Genomic DNA, 19,730 nt, shown 5'->3' on the forward strand with positions numbered 1-19,730 from the left:
AAATGCACCATTTACCATTTTACTAGTTGGACACCCCGTAGCCCTCGCCGTCCTGCTCCAGGTGCACACCGGGACAGCCGAAGGCGCCGCCACCAAGGGCAGGGCGGCCACGGGAGTGGGGAGCAGAGTTCTGAAGGACACTGCCCACATCAATTACTTGGAACTGCAGGTGGTCTTCCTCGCTCTGTGGAAGATCGAACCGTCCCTCAGGGGACCCTGTGTTTGGAGCTACTCCTAATAGCCCCTTCCTCGATATCTTGGAGATAGGACATCGCCCCTCTCCTCTACAAATGCCTGTGTCAAGAGACCTATTGACACAGGCAGATGGCAAAATATTTCACCCGCGCCCCCAGGACCTAGACCTCTGGGTCTTGCCCGTGAAGGGCAAGACCCCCCTGGGGTGACTGGCCTGCCTGCAGAACGTGGTCGAGACCATTTTGAGCACCAGGGCGGTCTCCACCAGACGCAGGTACAATGCTTGGCTGTTGATTGACCAGGCCATAAGAGGCTATCCCGTTTCAGTCCTTAGCCCAGGTTTTGATCTACCTGCAGGAATTCTAGGTCAGGGGTCTAGGTCTATCCTCTGTAAATGTTGACCTGGCGACTATATCCGCCTGCCACCTGGGCTTTCCCGTCTCCGAAAAGTCAACAAACAACACGTTGACATGCATGTTGATCTTCCTTAATAAAAAAGAAAAAAAAAGCTTAGCCCAAGCGGCCAATGGCTTTGCTCAGATCTGGACTGAACACGACAGCGTATTTATTTATGTTTTGTACTCAGCGGACCCCATGTACTAGATAGACGCACAGATGCGTGGAGATCGCATTGCTTTGTTTATTGATGATTAAGCCTACAACAATTTATTTATATTATTAAATGTTGCTATTTTGTTTGTCTTTTAAAAGGAGCATACATAAATGCATACCATTTGTCTACAAACGTTAACTAGAAAGGTCGCAATTTTAAAAAATTGCAAAGTGTGGTTGCCGCAGTGGCTTACATATGCCCCTCCCATTGATATTGCCAGCAAATTACAATGTTGCGTCACCCCTGCGATCATGCGTAAGTAATTCGGAGGGGATTTATCCCCCCAAAAAGCATTTTTCTGCAAGAAACGGTTAAATTTTTCGCATTTGCGGCGCCCCCTATGGATGAAAATGGAATCGCTTTTGGCTTTTGGTTGATAAAACCACCCGCGACATCTGATTCAAATTTGGGATGGATTGGACATTCCGTTCGTGATTTTAGGCATCTTTTGTAAAATAGGCCCCTCCCGCTAACTTCGGACGACGATTAAGGCCGAACGATACGGACAAAAAAAATCTGAAAAAAATGTAAACGCGGTCCGATAGGTCCAGAGATCATGTGTACCGATTTCTGTGAGATTCGGACAGAATCTGTAGAATCCGAAAATTAAAGTGTGTTTTGAAGAAAATTCAAAATGGCGGAAAATCTATCCTGACGCAAATGGGCGTGGCCTATATGGGGAGATGCGTCATGGCCCAAGGAATCCAGGGCAAAAATACAAAAATGCCAAAACGTAAAGTGGGCTGTTATAGCGCCACCATGAGGCCGACCGATATAATTATAAGTTAATTAATTTTAGTAAGTATTACGAATTATCCCTCCAAGTTTTGTAACTATATCGCTTACGGTCTCCGAGGACCATCAGAGACACTGGGCTCACTGCTAAAATCTAAAATATCTGAAACCACATATTACACACAAAGACCCCCAGGAAAGTGTTCTAAATCTTCTAAACGTAATTAACATATATTTTTTGGCATAAAGGGTGAAGTTTCCCTTTAATGCCCAGCGTCATTTGGAACCATTAATTCAGTGCACCCAGCGATTTTCAGCTTCAGAGCCCATTTCAAGGTGGCACGGCGCCATCTTGGATAGTGCTAGATATAATAGCATGTAGCCAAAACATGCAACCAACGGAGGTACGATTACTTCTAACGCGCCTAGCGATGGGACTGTGATGGGCTGTCAAAAACACAATCTTTTGTTAGAATTGGAATCATTGATTTAGATTAAGAGTTATTCACTTTAAGATTTTTTATCCCATCCATTAAAATGGAGGGGGAGCACTTTGGATGACGTCCCAACCGGAAATAACATTGAATGTTGCTCAATAGACACTCCCAGGCTGTAGACTGGTGCGCTATGTTATCAAACGCGTAATGTTCCATCTTTTGATTAATCTCCGTCCTGGGCGATGAGTGTAATTATTTGATTGGGTGGAGATCTTGGCCGCTCAGAGAGTTAACCGGGTTAACCGGATAATGCTATCGGCTTCCTGGCTGGGAAATAACCGTTGCAGGCATCCCTAGGCAGTACATAGTCAGGACTGCTCCCTTCAGACAGGGAGGTCAGCTCTTCGTTCAAGGGCCTCCCGAGGGAAGGGTGAACCCATTACGAAGATGAGGCTTTCACACAATGGCTTGTGAAAGCTCACTCCACAAAGGGTATGTCCGCAACCTGGGCCTTGGCACGAGGTGTTTCTGATCCAGGATGTGTGTGCAGCAGCGAGTTGGGCGTCTACCTCAACCTTCGCTGTGTATTACAACCTCGACGTGGCACCTAGGGACCTGACTCAGGTGGTCCTGGGTGCAGCAGCGCCCTAGACTTAGTAAGCGGTGCTCTTGTCACACAAGCATTCCCTGGGCCCTTTGAGATGGCTTGCCTTCGGGCCTCATCGGAGCGAACTAAGGCAGCTTAGCTGTCGGCTCTGTAGTTACAGGAGGGTGGCTCCCGGACTGAGGTCTCGGGAGCTGCTCCTTTACTGGGGATTAATAGCGAGCAGACTAGGAATCTGGGCTGCTATTGTGCTTGTTCCAGGGCAGCCAAGCTGTCGGTTCCCTGGTTATAGGAGGACGGCTCCCAGACGCTGCTCCTTTTTTTGGGGGGGGGGGGGGGGGGATTGATGGAAACCAGCCTTAGGTGCTGTTGGACTCGTCCCAGAGCAGCCTAGCGGACGGCTCCTTGGTTAACACACCGATCGCACGGGGGTATTAATGACCATTAAATCAGAGCGCCCATCGAATTGCAGCGAAGGAGCACATTTAGCAGCCCACAGGCGCCATTTTGGGAAGTAGCTGAAGTAGCAACATGTAGCCAAAACACTGCCAAGGCGATCGACAACAACGGTAGACATGATAAATTCTAACGCGACTAGCGACTGGACCACGGTGGGCCACCAAAACATAATCTTTTCTTAGAATTGGATGGAATGATTTAGATCAAGTTATTCATGTTTAAAATGTTTCCATCTCATCCGCTAAAATGGGGGGGAACATTTTCGATGACGTTCCAACCGGAAATTACATCGAATGTTGTGCAACCAACACTCCCAGCCTGTGGAGCGAGGCGATCGGTTTTGATCTGTCCTTTTATTAATCTCCATCCTGAGCGCTGAGCGTTACTATTTGATAGGACGGAGAACTCTGTTCTTGCCGCTCGGGGTGTTAAAGGAGTGTATGCAGTTCTGGTTCTGGCTGGAACCCCATATGACTCTCTTCTTCAAGTCTATTTGTACAACTGAGGTTACTGAAGTAATCCAAAGTTTCTTCCTGAAGTTTCTTCCTGATCATGTTTTTTTTTTCCTGTAACATCCAGTTTTGCAGCTACAGGAGAGATACGCGTAATGAGGGAGCTAAAGGATTTCATGGCGGAACGAATGAATGATCACAAAAAAAGGCCAACTACACTGGTGGCTGTTGCTGATCTGATTCATACAAGAATTAAAGCCATAATGAATAGGGAGTGCAACAAGTGAGTAAGCCGTGGATTGTCAAGATCACTGGCACCCTTGGCCAATAAAAGACCACCATTCTTGATGATGATGTATGATGATTTGAGCGCCCCTCGCGTCACACGGGTGTGGTTTTTTAAAATGAACTACTACCTCTAGTAGTGACCGTAGTGGACACTTTTTCATGATTGGCTGCCTCGTCTCTAGGGTGCCTCTAAGCCAATGGGAGACTTAGAGAAAAATAAAACCCATAGTCTGAATGGCATAAATCCCATACTCTGAATGGCGTAACGTGAAGCCGTGAGCCGAGGCAGAGGCACACACTGATTATAAACACACTGATTATACTTTAATATTCATAAACGACAGCTTTCAATGAAATTATTGTGTGTGTGTGTGTGTGTGTGTGTGTGTGTGTGTGTGTGTGTGTGTGTGTGTGTGTGTGTGTGTGTGTGTGTGTGTGTGTGTGTGTGTGTGTGTGTGTGTGTGTGTGTGTGTGTGTGTGTGTGTGTGTGTGTGTGTGTGTGTGTGTGTGTGTGTGTGTGTGTGTGTGTGTGTGTGTGTGTGTGTGTGTGTGTGTGTGTGTGTGTGTGTGTGTGTGTGTGTGTGTGTGTGTGTGTGTGTGTGTGTGTGTGTGTGTGTGTGCGCGTGCCCGCCCGCCCGCCCGCCCCTACAGGGAGAAGAAATTTAGAGTGATCATGGGTGGAGTGGAACTCAATGATGCTCAAGAAAAGACACCTCATCTGTACCTCATCTCCAAATCTGAAATCGTGACAGATAAAGACTACATCACCGGGGGTAACACACATGAGCACAAGGGATGATATATGGCTTGGCTTCCGCCTCAGTGTTTAATCATCCTGTCGGGCGTTATCTTTCAATAATGATGTTGCTGCAACTCTTCCTGTTCTCCGTGTGCTGATGTTAGACCCCGCCTACGCTTTCTTAAAGGACCAGCGCCCAATATCTTTATTTTATTTATATACATTTTTTGGTCAATATATATCATCATAATTTTGTAAAAAAAACAGCTAGTGAGAAATTCCCCTTTAATATATATATATATATGGGCCGAATTGGTTCAAATTGCAGTCCCACAATAAAAAACTATTTAGTGTTCAGAATTTTCACTGTAGTAAGGTCATAGTATGGTCTAATTAATCACAATACATTCATTGAGATAATATAAAATTAAATATATAAAAAAACCATCCTTTATATGTTACTTCCTATCATGAAAAAAGTACTTAAATGATTGTTGTCACTTTCCTAAATATATATTTTTTTAATACCCCCATTTGATTTCTTTTATAGAGAAGTTGAAATAATGACATTGATTTTGTAGATTTTTTTTTTTAAATTAAAAAACCTTATATAAAACAATGCTACCTCCCCCTGGCCAGCCGGGGCGCCTGATGGAGGAAACTCTCCCCTGTCAGGTGAAAAGAAGCAGCTTGGTCTCCTCATGCATAGAAGGAAGCATGTGGTCAGTCGGCTGCCCCCCCAGGTTGGCAGAGGAAGTGTTGCGCCCAGGATTAGATAATTGACACTGGGGAAAATGAGTTATAAAATCGTGGGATAACATTTTAATGATTGTTAGGTGTATGTGTAATGTCAACTACCAATAATTCTGAAATCAATATAATCAACTTTTTACTTTTTCATTTTACAAATAATATTGCGTTTATTCAACATATTTTTTTTTGTTAAAATTTCAATTGAAATGTATTTAATTGTTGAAGCACCTACCTAAATTCTTAAAAATGGTCTGTACAGGGGGGAATTGAAAAATAGATTAAAATAAGTATCTTTATTCGAAGGTAAAAGTCTGTTTCGGTAGTGACACATTTTGGGAGAGGAAAGATATTCCAATACATTATTAAAATACAATATGATAATTGACTGTGCCTTTACTAAATATGTGTCCCTTAGATCTGGTGCAACATGAATATGGTCAAAGTTTTTCCAAAATGTGTGTGTGTGTGTGTGTGTGTGTGTGTGTGTGTGTGTGTGTGTGTGTGTGTGTGTGTGTGTGTGTGTGTGTGTGTGTGTGTGTGTGTGTGTGTGTGTGTGTGTGTGTGTGTGTGTGTGTGTGTGTGTGTGTGTGTGTGTGTGTGTGTGTGTGTGTGTGTGTTCTCAGGGTCTGGCTCGGAAGCAGCAGAGGCTGTATTTAAGAATTGCATGGGTCCTGGTGTAGGCTACAGGATCGGTCAGCTGCAGGTGGGTACTGAAGTCAATAACCATCAACCATTGGTAGAGTTGTTCTGATATTGATACCAGTATTGGAAGCGCTGCCAATAATGTCGAAATTGCTGGTATGGATATCGACAGCGAGTGTGTCAGTCTCATGCCAATCCGATACCATGTAATTTATCATAGGATGATATTTAATTGACAGTAATATTTTGAATGCTTCAGTTTATGTTGCACGACTGTTTTATAGTAAGTCTTGTACTTTTTACATTACAGGACAGGAAAGCTCTAATACAGCTGGTGACAAATGCTGTGCAGGCGGGCATCGCCGCGAACCCAGCCACATGCGGCGGGGATATCAATGTGGCTCACATCCGAAGCGGTGTGACCATCATCAAGGTATGGAATTTGATTTAAGTAATTAAAGTAATTTCCTAGAGTTTTGTTATTGCGACCCTAAGATCACAGTTTACTGTGAAAACCTGCAAACATGTCAGTCTGTCCGTCGCCACACCTCATGACACACTCCATATATGGCCAATACAGAATTCATTCCATATGTTGATCTGACCTCATCAAACCCTGTACACAAGACACTGCCCCCATTGCCACCCTTAGATCTCCATATATGGAGTTGACCTGTTCTGACATTCCATATGTTGATCTCACCTCATCAAACCCTGTACACTCAAGACACGCTTGGCTCCATATATGGCCAGTACAGAATTCATTCCATATGTTGATCTGACCCCCATGCCAAAGTGCCAGCGCATGCACGCATCCTAGGTCGCTTATTGCCCTCAGGGCGTCTTGCTGGTTGATATATGCCTGTATATTGGCATCCCCCATATGGACATATAAGTTTCATTGGTCGTTCTGGACAACCACATAACAGAACACTCACACACCCCACTCCCTTGAGTCCCCGCCAATGTGCCTGCTGAGTTTGAATTCTAATTTAATTTAATTATTTGTGTGCCGCTAGGTCCACAATCACTGGTACCCTGACGAAGATTTGGACCTTGGAAAAGACCTTGGATCGGACTGTAAATGCTGCTGAACATCCTGCTCTTAACGAAGGTAAATGGAGGGTGGTTGTAAATATCCCATAGCTGGTGGTGACGGAGGCGTTGCATGTGTAGCATTGCGCGGAAGCGGGGATTGAACCCGGGGCTCCCACTCGCCAGCAGTGCCGTCTCTACAGGGGGGCACTGGGGGGCATTGCCCCCCCAGATTGGATTTTGTGCGCCTCCAGTCCAGATTGGCCAGTAGTACCCTACCCTACCAATATTTTAATGTTTTACAAATGTTAAATCTATAAATTCTCCATGATTATTGTAAATATATACATGTTCAAATGAATTGAATAGTTAATAGAAATACAAGGTAATATATGCATGCAGAAGACATTATAATGCTCAACATATTTGTATTTCTTTGTTTGTTGTTGGTGCTGCTTATAGTAGCATACTTGTAGCCTTTTTCAAGCATCACTTTGTTAATAGGCGACAATTTGTTATACATGGGGGGGGGGGGGGGGGGGGGGGGGGGTTGAAAAATGAAGTGCCCCCTTTGGAAAAAAGTATGGCCCCCTGCTGATTTGTGCCTGGAGACAGGCAATTAGTTAATTAATTTGCAAGAAGTCTACACAATAAGAGAATGTAGAAGAATTGTTGTTTTGATCACCACATCAATATGGCATGGAATTTTAGTGACCTGCTTCTCTGAAATCTCAAGGTTACTCATTCAATGCCACATGACGCCTTTTGACGCCTTTCCCGTACCTCATTGCCAATGACGCCTTATGAGTCCGACGTTCACGTGACGTGCACACGGACGCGCACATATATATATATATGTGATCATTTGACAGCCCATATTATTTATTTATTTATTAAAATAAATTCTTCAAATATGTTTTTACAAAAATAAATGCAAACAAAAACAAATTATAAAATCCCTTTGGGATTAATAAAGTGACAACTTTTACAATATGTCTATCCATCACCATTATACAAATTAATTCCTTATTTATTTTATTTACATTTTGGAGGGGAAAAAAAGCCAATTTAACACTCTTCTTGCACCCTTTTGCAATGTGAAATGCCACCAAATCAGTAGGCCTAATCCTTTTCCACTTTGCTTCTGTCTCGTCATATATGTGCTTTTTGAAATTGCCCATATATGCTGATACTGTAATAATAGCTCTTTTCAACTTTTGAAAGCTGAAATGCTTTTATTGTGAAGTCAAAAGTTGTACCTGCAAATCTGCCGATCTGCAAGCTCACAACACGCCCCGGATGCGACGCGTTGTGAGTTTGCACATAAACTATTTTCAGCATGCAACACATCGTACAACGAAGCACAAGTCAGGCTTCACTTGACAGCTGTGTTTTGTTGGCCGAGGCGACGTTACACAGCGCTTCTCGACGCAAAAATATGTATGGGAAGTTAGATTTTGGTGGCAGCGTGGCATGTTGTGTTTAATCAAACAACATCAAGTTTACCTCAGTGTTTTTAGGTTGGGACATGACATGTTCTACTTCTGTGTCTTGGATCAGCGCGAGCAGCGTGCACATCATCATAGAGTTGTGACTCTGAGCTGCACGCATCAGAGTGCGATCTGTGATTGCGTTTAATTTGCTGTCAGAGTTGGGACAGATTGGTGTTTTATCCGCTACATATTAACAGATTAATCGCCCAGGACGAAGTTCTTTGTCCTTTTTATTAGTAACGCCCGACGCTCAGGACGAAGTATTGTCCTAAAGACGAAGTTTATTGATACGAGAACAGATCGCCTGGCTGTATAGCCCAGGCGCGCCTGCTGGGCTCTCCTCGGTGACGCGCAAGACTGAGACGTCATCAAAAAACTCCCTCCTCTGTTTAGCTGATGAAAACGAAAATCTTAAAACGTTCATAAATCGCGATCTAAATCATCCCGTCTTTTTCTGAAAAAATATCCTGTGTTAGACAGCGCTCCGCGATCCAGTCGCTAGTCTCGATAGATTTATTCTTGTCTCCCGTTGTTGTCGAGCGATTCTAGAGTGGTGTGGCTATTGTTAGCTGCTACACATCATGAACTTCTGGCCGGTCCGTCCGGAAAAGGCGTCCGTGTTTATAAATCGACTGGGCGCATGAATGTAATGGATTAAATAGTTCCGGGCAATTAAAGTGTTAAGGCCTGTTTAGGGTTTTAGCTGGTTTTTCGCCTAGAAGACACTATGGAAATCTGGGACAGTGTTGTACGAAGTGATCTGTCAAGAGACTGACATTCACAAATGTTATGGGATAACGCTGCGGGTCAAGACGGTGCATGCGTTAATTGCGTTAAAATATTTTGCTGGGGGCCATTCTGGGTGGATCTGGATGCCCTCCATTTTCTGCACTCAGCACACTTCCTTTGGTGGCGACACACTGCCTCACGCCCGTGTAGCACCCAATATCTTCTTCTGATTTCTGCAAACACCCTCTCTGGCCCAGGATGATGTAGCTTGTTATCATAATCCTGTATGATCAGCCTGGTGAGCGGATGCTGAGGGTCAAGGATGATAGGGTGAATTATGTCGGAAGAGAGGTAACTGCTGCGGCGGAGAAGACCACCTACCTTGATGAGTCCTACCTTGATGAGTGCCAGGAGGCGACTGGATTTGGACACTGGTTTATCCAAGGCGCGTCCTCAGAGCGGCTGGTCCACCAGGCGGCCCCCACCGAACAGGCTCTATGGGGGTGATGAGGTGTGTGCAGTCAGCACCAATTAGCAGCACTGGGTGAACTCTGGTCAGCAGTGGGAGAGGCAACCCGGCTAGGTGTCTGTACTTCTGCTGTAATGCACTGACAGGATGGGTGTGCTCGGCCAGCCCTAGCTGCTCTGCTGAGAATGCATTCTTAATTAGTATACCTCTTCCTCGGCTCAGCAACAGGGGATATGGTAAAAGATACAGCTGCCCTGTGGAGCGTCTGTAGTTCCTGTCTGACTGTCCGGAGGGCCAACTTCTCCGGCTTGCTTTTAAGGCCTAACTTCTTTGCTGCTGCATGAAGAAGGATAGTCCTTTCTGATCCATCGTCTAGTATAGCATACGCCTCCAAGGACCGGTCACCATTCCTTATAATGACCTTGCTGATCTTCAGTAGCACTTTGCAGTTGTATGCTGGGCGGTCCTGGTGAATGGTGCTGGCTGTGTGCAGTAGACAGTAGGTGATTTTTGATAGTCGACTCGACTACCATCAAAATCGGTTTATAGTCGATTATTCGGTGGTAAAATATGATATTTTTTTCCATCCAATCAAGCATTAAAACACTGTGTTCTGAAACGGCCAGCGAGTGAAGGATTAACTGCAAAACGGGGGCCGGTGAATGCAGGCCGAGTGGAATAGTCAGAGAGTGGCGACACACTTTGATCTCTCCGCAAAGCGGGTGCCTAACATTGAGATAGAATGAGCACTTCCGCATTCCATTGTTACAATGGGAGTCAACGCTAGTGTCGCCACTCTTACTCTGAATGCAGGCTGGCTGTGTGGCTGCCACTCTAATTGGCCGAAATTCACATCAGCTGTTACAAGTCACGTCAAAGTTGCAAGTCCACAATGACTGGACGCGTTGTGAGCTTCTAGATCTGCTATTTTTGATGCGCAAGACCTTTCTACGGCGCAGCATAGCATGTTACGTTGTTCAGTGTTCAGTGGAGACTGGAGCGGGGAGGAGAGAGGACAGTGCGATATCTTTTTCATTCAATTCATACAACCCTAAATGTTCAGTTACAGTTACAACCACAGTTCATTTGGTCTTTATAATGGTTATGATTAGCTCTGGTCCATAGCTTTAGAAGGAGCTACAAGCTAGCAGGCTATGAATCAGATGATCAACAGCCTTCACTCCATCGCGACTATTATAACTATATGATGGCGCGGCATAGCTGTTTGTTTTTTATAATGCTGCACGCCTGCACTTTTGTTGGATAAGCATCAAGAAAGATGAATAAGAAAAATAATCATGAAATCATGGCAAGTTCTACTGTCCCCAAACTGCATAATATTGGGCAGAACTGAGGAGGGACTCCTGCTATACTTTACTGTACCGGACGACAGGACGAGACGTCTCCAATCTAACTTGTTGAACAAACTACAGTAATAAACGCACCAATAGTAAAAGTATTTACACACTGTAGTTGTCCCCATTGAGCATATGAGCCTATGGGGCATGCTTTTCCCAAAGAAAATCTGTCTTGAATGCTGCCAGTGCCCACCGCACCTATACGAGTGACAGTGACGGCAAAACCCACGTACAGTAGGCTTGTATATGATATGAAAACAATCAGCCAGGAATGGATTAGTTGGAGAACTATACAAAACAACAGAGCTCACAGCTGCATGTCTGCTGTAGAAAAGAAAATATATCAAAAATAATATTAGCGATTACTCGATTTTTGATTTACAGTGTCGACTACCGTTTGCTAGTCGACTACCCGAATAATCGATTTTTTGGTTAATGCCCTAGTAGACAGTTATTTCTCAGCACTGGCCGCATTTAACGAACCATAACCATAAAATAACAACACCAGAAATAACAATAACTAGAACTGCACTCTGTCGAGTGCCTACTTGCTTGTTGCACACAAGTAGGCCTACAAGTGCGCAAGCAGAGCGAAAAAAAAAAGAAAAATAAATCATAACAGATATACTTCCATCTTTCTCGCTATACAGGTCATCATTTAATTCTCCTAGTGTCATAATAGAAGAAGTCGAAGAGGGTAGATACTTTATCAAGTTTTCGAGAAATACGCATCAATACATACGTTTGATGCGTATGTATCGTAGCAGCATATGACGTCGGGGTATAATTAGCTCTCAATGATGACGTAATAAAGATGTGGATTAAAGGACCCAATGCCAGGGTGTAATTGGTTTTCGATGGTGACGTAATGACCATATGTTTTAGTGTCGGGAGGATTAAAGGTAATGCCCCTATGTATACATGTATGTAATCTGACACCACTGCCATATCTAGCACAAGTAGCCATTACGTCATATGCTGGCACGGCGCATACGCATCAAACGGCGACATACGTATCGAAGCACTGGATGAAAAATATTACTTGCGCGCTCTGCTTGCGCAAGTAATAAACGGCTCGCCGTTACAGCGGGTTTCAATGACATGTGTTTTGTTGCGCTGCGCTGTTTCAGCCGTGTTTGGTGTCAAATAACTTGTAGTATGCGCCATGTTGGGTAAGCTCTTCCTTCCCTGTCACACCGTGACTGTGATCATGCTTCTCTGCTGCGTTGATCTGCACCGTCTGTCTGCAGCCTGCGTGGCCACTGGCTACCAGGGATATTTGCTCCTCCCCTTCCCATTGGCCAGAGGTAGCTTTGCCGTTGCTTGCTGTCCCATTGGCTAGAAGCAGCCAATCACGACTAGGTCGACTAGGTGGCGATCTTGTCGTACCGCATACCTTGGGTGGAAAGCTCAAACCTCAGACCTTTACGTCGTCATGATGTACGATGATAAGAGCACCCCTCACTTCACACGGGTGTGATTTTTGTTACTTATACGCCACTACAATAGAGGGTATGCGCGTGCCATCATCGTACCTTGAAGTTATGCGGGAACGCCCACTGAGTGGCAAAAACCTACTTTCTGGCCTTGACTGCCCATTCATCCAAACAAAAAAGTCCTGTCTGATTGCATTAAACAATGTTAAACTGACCAACATTTGTTTCATAAAAGTTTTTGTTTCATAAAAATCCACCATAGAAACGTTATGAGCTACTTTCTGTCAAAAAATGCCCTGCATTTGATTCTTTTTTGTTTGGAAGTGCTTGTTTTCAATAACACAACATTTTGCTGCCTCCTGCATTATGTGACATTTAGAAACAGCAGGACGGTTGAGTGATTTCCAACGAGCGCTTCTAAACTCCAACACTCCATGCTGATCAATGTTTTGCCACTCAGTCTAGATGAGGGGGCGTGTCCTGATGGGAAAATCATGTGCTTACTCTCTATAGCAGCATTTGACAGTGTAGAATTGTAGATCTAACTTTTTTGAGGAGCGCTAGCCCATCCTACATACAGCTTTTAATGTTTGTCTTTCTTCTTTTTGGACACCTTGCACACGATCTCAGGTCATCTGCAGGGACAATGAAAGACAGGGACCCCCGGTTAGGACACAGTCAAACATACCCAGATGCCAGTGCCACATGGTGGACACAAAGTGTTGTGCATGTGCCAGAGAAAAAGGACAAATACAAGAATAAATAAGTGTGCACGGGATTATGTATATATATATATATATATATATATATATATATATATATACACGTATATATATTTTGATTTTGAGTGGTGTAAACCACTCCTACAACTGGCTTTGTTAGTTTACGTGTCTGTCTGTCTGTCTGTCTGTCCTTACCAAAAAAAAATAGCATGGTTGCTATGGTCACCCAGTTCACACGGGTGTGATGTCATTACGTCAGACATTACGTCAGACCATCAGTCTATATAAGACCTTACACCACTCAGTTCACAGGGGTGTGATTTTTATTTTTCTTCACCCTATAACCCTGCAAGACCTGGATATATTTCTACTTGCAAAAAAGAGAGTCAACCTTTCAGATGGTGTTGTAGGAGTACTTTGGAGAGGAAAATGTCATGTTTTAAAAAGATGTTGTATGCTTACTTTTTTTTAACTTTTTGAATGAATTTGCAACGGTGTGAGGTTGCTATGGCGATCAGTTTGCCATATTAGGGAGATCAGCCTCTATGATTGACCCACCCAGCCAATCGGCATCGGGATTGGGTCGATGTTCACGTGATGTTTGTAACGTTGAACTTATAAACTGGTGGTGTGCACGGAAAACCATGCATTGTCGTTGAATGACAAGACTTCCATAAGCTTTAATTTATGCTGTTACGTGAGACATGTTTACTTGGATTTCAGAGTTTCATTGCGTACGAGTACGAAAAGGACAAATCTACCGCACCATAGTCGCAGTGGAACACGAGGTGTACTCGTTCACATGCTACGATAGCATCCAAAATGTTAGGATTGAAGTTCACGTCTTCAACACAGTGTCTTTGTGCTGGAGGAAGTTGCCCCTGTTGACTCCCGGAAGAAGTGAGGTTCCTGAGTTTCTCTACGAACACACAGCCGTGCTCATAGAACGTGTATGCTACATCTGGGGTGGATGTGACAAGGGCATACCTGAATGGAACTATGTGCTTTATGCATTTGACGTTGACACTCACACGGGGTTCAGGCCTCTGACTTCTGGGACCGAACCGGAGGCGAAGAACCAGCACTTGGCATGTGTCTTGGGGAAGGTCATGTTTATCTATGGAGGACTGATTACATGGCCCCGAAAGAGTAATGACATCTACAAGTTGGACACCACCACCATGGTCTGGTCTTTGATTAACACTGGAGGCAGTGCGCGGCCTGCTTGTTCTTTGAAGCTCTTCTGTGCCACCGTCATCGGGACAAAGATATTTGTGTGTGCACGTGGTGACCAGAGCTTTAGGATAAGGCATTGGAATGATTGCAACAGCATCAGAGTGTTCGATACAGAGACCAACCGCTGGCTGAGCAAGCCTTCTTCTGCACTACTCCTTCCAGAACCATGCAGGAATTATTCATAATTTGCCTACGATGGACAGCTGTACATATTTGGTGTTCCCTTTGGCAGATCCCTGAATCCAAGATCCAAGAAGCAGTCATGCAAGAATTCATTCAGTTATCAGTTGCTGAAATTCAATCCAGAGACCTTCTCCTTGAAGACAGTCAAGCCCAAGGGGAATGGCCCGGGCCCGGGTGTATGGTCCTGTCACATGGTGGGAGATTGCATCGTCCTCTGTGGAGGATACTCCTTATCGTTCCTGAACGCGTCAATCTTGGACTTAAATCCTAGTCTGAAGACATTATGTAAGCTGGCAGTTATCAAGTTTGCTGTGGTGTGGCGGGGACTCCCTCATAACATCAGGTGGGAACTGGCAACCATGACTAACCAATCCCAGAATCAGAATAGGTTCGGCATAATGAATTGCATTTTTAGACCGCTTTTCCAAGTGCTCAAAGGGTTTTACAATGATTCATTCATTCATTCATTTGGGAGATGAAGCGGCGAACAGTCGACACCAGCGTCCTCACTTCCCACATTCACACACCAATGGTGGAAAGCTCACACCGACCAACTCATTGCAGGCAATGTAGGGTTCAGTGTCTTGCCCAATGACACTTCGACATGTGGACAGGAGGAGGAGCCGGGATTCGAACCGCAGACTCAGGGATCATTGGACGACCTGCTCTACCTCCTGAGCCACAGCCACCCCCAATCAAGGATCAGCACTTGCAGGTTGGACTCGGCTGGAGAAAAGTGTCAGGTGTGATGTGTGATTACCGTTATCAGCAAGAATGAAAGAGAAGGTGTACAAGATGGTGGTGACCAGCTATGTTGTATTATTTAGAGACAGGTCGCACTGAGGAAGACAGAAAACAGAGCTGGAGGTAGCAGAGACTAAAATTTTTAGGTTCTCTCTGGGAGTAACAAGGATGGATAGCCTAAGATCAGGAATGAGTACATCAGAGGTGGAGACCGACCGATAATCGGTACACCGATATATCGGCGGCCGATATGACCATATATGGGCAGGGTTGCCACATTTCTTGAAAATGTTAATAGGCCAGATCAAAGTCAGAAATTCAGAAAAATTGTCTAAAATAATCAACTATAGTCAAACTGTCAAACTTCGTTGTCCAATGTTGTTTTAGAGCAGTGGAACTCAAACATTTCCATGTCAAGGACTACCAATATTTTAAAGCAACTTTACAGATAAACAAGTCCATATAGTTGCTGCGAGAGTGAGGTCTAGCCAACACCAACTCGGGATTCCTGGATCGCTGCCCTCCACAAATTCCTATCCAACATCAGGTTCTTGAGCTCTGCAGTGTTGTCAGCCAAGCTGTCGCACCGCAGCACGTCTACATAGGTGGTATGCTTCTTTCCCCTGGGTTGGCTCCCATAGGGTCAATTAACTTGCCTCAAGTTCTGGGTGCCTGACACAGTGCCCTGCCAGCCTCATCCTTCTTTCTCTGACTTTGTCCGTGACGCGTGGTAGGTCCCCATAGAGGTCCACATTTCTGATGCGGTCCGTCTATGTGACACCTAGTGTCATTCGTAGCATTCTTGTGTAGACTCCATCCAGGGCTTTTTCCTGTTGTACTGTGAGGGTCCATGTCTCGGCCCCATACAGCAGTACTGACTCCACAGTAGCTATGAACAGCCGCCTCTTAAGGTCTTCTCCCATGTCTGATTTCCACACTCTCCTCATCCCGTGCAAGGCTTTCCAGGCAAGTGCTCTCCGAACCTTCAGATCCTGTTCAGTTGAGGCAGTCCAGACCCCGAGGTACTTGAAGTCCTCGACTTGCTCGAGCACCGTCCCGTCTGCAGTGGCAATGGTTTTGTCCTCGGTGTTGACTGTCATTATCTTTGTTTTCTTGGCATTGAGCTTGAGGCCGATCTTCCTGCACTCCTTTTCTACTGCCAGTAGTAGCTCCGTTCCTTTCTCGACTGAAAGATATTTTTAGGGGCTCTTATGCCCAGCTTTGTGTGTATACCACATAGTGATTTGATTGGCTGAGCACTGAATGTAGATGTATGAGGATAAGAGCACTCCTCACGCCACACGAGTTTGATTTTATTTTTTCGCGTGGCGAGACCGGCCTCAAACGGGGCTCTGATTGGCCCGAGATCTTGCCCAAATTTGGAGTTTCTGAATGAATGAATATGTCATATATATATTCTATCATAGCATAGTTAAGGGGTTCTCAACGTTTTTGGCCGGGGACCCCCAGAAATGCTTTGGCCATGTCTCGTGACCCCCGCCCCGCCCCCCTCCCCACCCCCAATACAAATTGACCGCTACAATAACCATAATAATAGTGAAAATACATCATGAATAAATACTGAAACCAGATAATCATTAAGGAAAGTTTATGCATGTACTATGTGTACTATGTAAACTCTTCATTTCTCTTTTCCAGCCATTCAGTTGCAAAAAAAAATAATGTTTTTTTTTTTTTGAAAATAATTTGGGGACCCCCCAAAATAATTTGACGACCCCCCGGGGGGTCGCGACCCACGGGTTGAGAACCCCTGGCATAGTTGACTGAATGAAAATGACTGAGTGAGGCCACAGGCTGGACACGTGACGTCCAGGTTGCTCATTGAAGCCATCCTATGCATGGGGACAAAATATGCATGATTCAAGCCTAGACAGACAGACAGACAGACAGACAGACACGGACGGCCCTGCCCCCTCCGCCTCACTGTAGGCTAGCCGGCAGCCTCTGTGATCCAAGCCCTCAGTGAGGCTCTCCAACATTGAAGTGCTCGGCCCTACTGGTCAGAGCCGGGACTGCAGGCCCGGGGCTCAATAAAAAGTCGAATCATCACTAAATAAAAACGTCTGGGTTTCCGAGGCAAACTCGTCACTGACTCACTGTCATAGTCTTCTTCTGCTGCTGCTGCTGGGGTGGTCCCAAAAAAGGGATAGTGGTCCGTTTTTATTTAGGTTTAAGTCTATTGACAGCAGCACACTGTACTGTAAACACAATCCAATCACACTCTCTCCCTCACAGAATCAAATCGCGCACCTGCTAATGCTCGTCGCCGACTTCATACTTGCAAAAAGATTCCCATAATAAATCATGCTCCACAGTCACATTGACATGATGACATTCCAACTTGCATCTTTCCATGACCTTTCCCCTCACTAAAAATATACATCCAATCATAGATATATATAAACTCTAGATGGCTCAAGGCGGAGTTTCTGACGTCGTTCACCCGGCAGCCATCTTACTTCGGGGCTACAGTACAGTATGTTCAATGGCAGCTCAAACAGAAACAGTCATAACTCGCTCAAATCTTGACGGATTTACAAACGGGTTGGTTTATTACAAACGTTGTCAACATGGCTGTGATTCAGGACGCTTATCTGCTTAATTTCTTTTGAGTGGTGCAAACCACTCCAACAACCAGCTTTGTTTGTATCCGTGTTTGTGTGTACCTGTACGTGGGGCCCAAAAGAATGAGCATGGTTACTATGGTCACTGACATTACGTCAGACCACAGATGATCAGGCTATATAAGACCTTGCACCACTCAGTTCACACAGGTGTGATTTTTAAACTAGTGCAGCACTATATATATATATATATATATATATATACACACACACACACACACACGTTCTATTTACTTGCATAATAGGGATACTTCAGTCAGTGTTGTCATATGCATATACTTAGCAGACATCCCCTCTGTAAATGTAGTTGATGAATCCATCAGCCACTGTTAAACCATTGTTAGCATCCAGCCGGGGGCACTGTTGACACTGCATCTTTGGGAAGAGGTGCGAATGGTTGTTTTTGATCGATACACACACTCGTGTCACGGGTACGCATGCAGCTCAAACAACTAGTGGAGTGGTGCTCTACTGCGAGTAGTACACCTCAGACTGCAAATGACATTGATCGTATTGGTGCCATTGCCTCAGAATAGGAAAGAATATCATCATTCAACCACAGCTTGTGTTTAATACATGGTTTACTGTGTCCTATTTTCTAAGGGATGACAGAAGAGTGAAGCACGTCAAAGACAGAAAACAGAAGAAAGAAGACATTCTTGGAGCCAGGAGGGGCCTTGTAATGTCTTAAACCATGGCAGTCCAGTTTTGAAAATACATTTAAAATGGTTAAGGTTGTTTGATTGTTACCATTGTACTTTAAGTACTGAGGTTCTTCTGTTATATGGTTTATATTTTGAATGCAGCTTAATAATTTCAATAGTTTCATTCTGTCACTTTGTTTCCAATATGTTCCAGGGGAAGAATAGATGGACAGATGCCAATCGTTATGTTTTCATTTACAATACATTTGTGAATATCCATTTTCATGTACAGTGGCTTAGCAACAAAACATTGTAAAGGAGGGTAGATAGCAACATGTCAGAGAGAGGGGGGTAGAGCAGTGAGTCACTTTCTTCATCAATGCCAGTTGCTGTTACGCTCCCCCGCACCCACCTCCCCGGCATGCATGACAGGCGGTGCTGAAGCGGATCGCCAAGCAAGTGCTAAAATAGTTTGCTAATGCTATTGCCATTTAATGCAGTCTATTTGCGCTACATTGGGTGGTTATAGGTTATAATATACGCAGTACAACAGCAACTAGCGTTGAAGAAAGTGACTCGCGGTAGAGCGTGATCTCTTGTAGCCCTGCTGTGGGGCATCATTTGTAAAATAAAATGATGTTGAATGCTGTGGATGACTTCATGACAATCTTCATTTTCAATGTTTTATTTGTCATCAGTTAATGTAACAATAGTTATAAATAATTATGACCAAATTACTGTATGCCTACCCTTACCAAATACAATATACATGAACAAAAAGTCTGTAGAAAATAGGAGAAAAGTCAAACATTTATAGGAGTGGTAACTGTCATTTCTCAACCCACTCTGGGCGTGTTCCTGTGGGTCTGGAAGTTCTGGGGACCCACCAGGGACCCCCAAACGGAGTTGCACCACTCAGTTCACACGGGTGTGATTTTTTTTATATGAACGTCGTATAAAAGCATATAAGTATGTGGACGTCTCTGACATTTTATAACAAACAAAACCGTTTGAAAATCGGTTGAAAATTGTGCAAGTTATGGTCATTTAAGAGTACATGCCCCATAGACACAATGTAATGTGGCCCCGAGGTAAGATGGTCGCCACGTAACGACGTCG

General features: G+C 44.5%; 1 protein-coding gene across 1 annotated transcript in view; it reads left to right on the forward strand.

The window, feature by feature from the left end:
* The window catches only part of LOC306933755 (uncharacterized protein), a gene marked incomplete at its 5' end in the record, with an annotated part of 59,654 nt that extends 40,241 nt beyond the window's left edge, over nt 1–19,413 (forward strand). Inside the window, 6 exons of the mRNA XM_079516062.1 lie at nt 3,623–3,778; nt 4,435–4,556; nt 5,899–5,978; nt 6,228–6,350; nt 6,937–7,031; nt 18,571–19,413. Of these exons, the coding sequence (XP_079372188.1) occupies nt 3,623–3,778; nt 4,435–4,556; nt 5,899–5,978; nt 6,228–6,350; nt 6,937–7,011 (556 nt within the window). The 3' untranslated portion in view covers nt 7,012–7,031; nt 18,571–19,413. The remainder of the gene's footprint in view (nt 1–3,622; nt 3,779–4,434; nt 4,557–5,898; nt 5,979–6,227; nt 6,351–6,936; nt 7,032–18,570) is intronic.
* Nucleotides 19,414–19,730: the final 317 nt, after the last annotated feature.

The sequence above is a fragment of the Electrona antarctica genome (assembly GCF_951216825.1).
Source record: "Electrona antarctica genome assembly, chromosome: 12".
Lineage (NCBI taxonomy): Eukaryota > Metazoa > Chordata > Actinopteri > Myctophiformes > Myctophidae > Electrona > Electrona antarctica.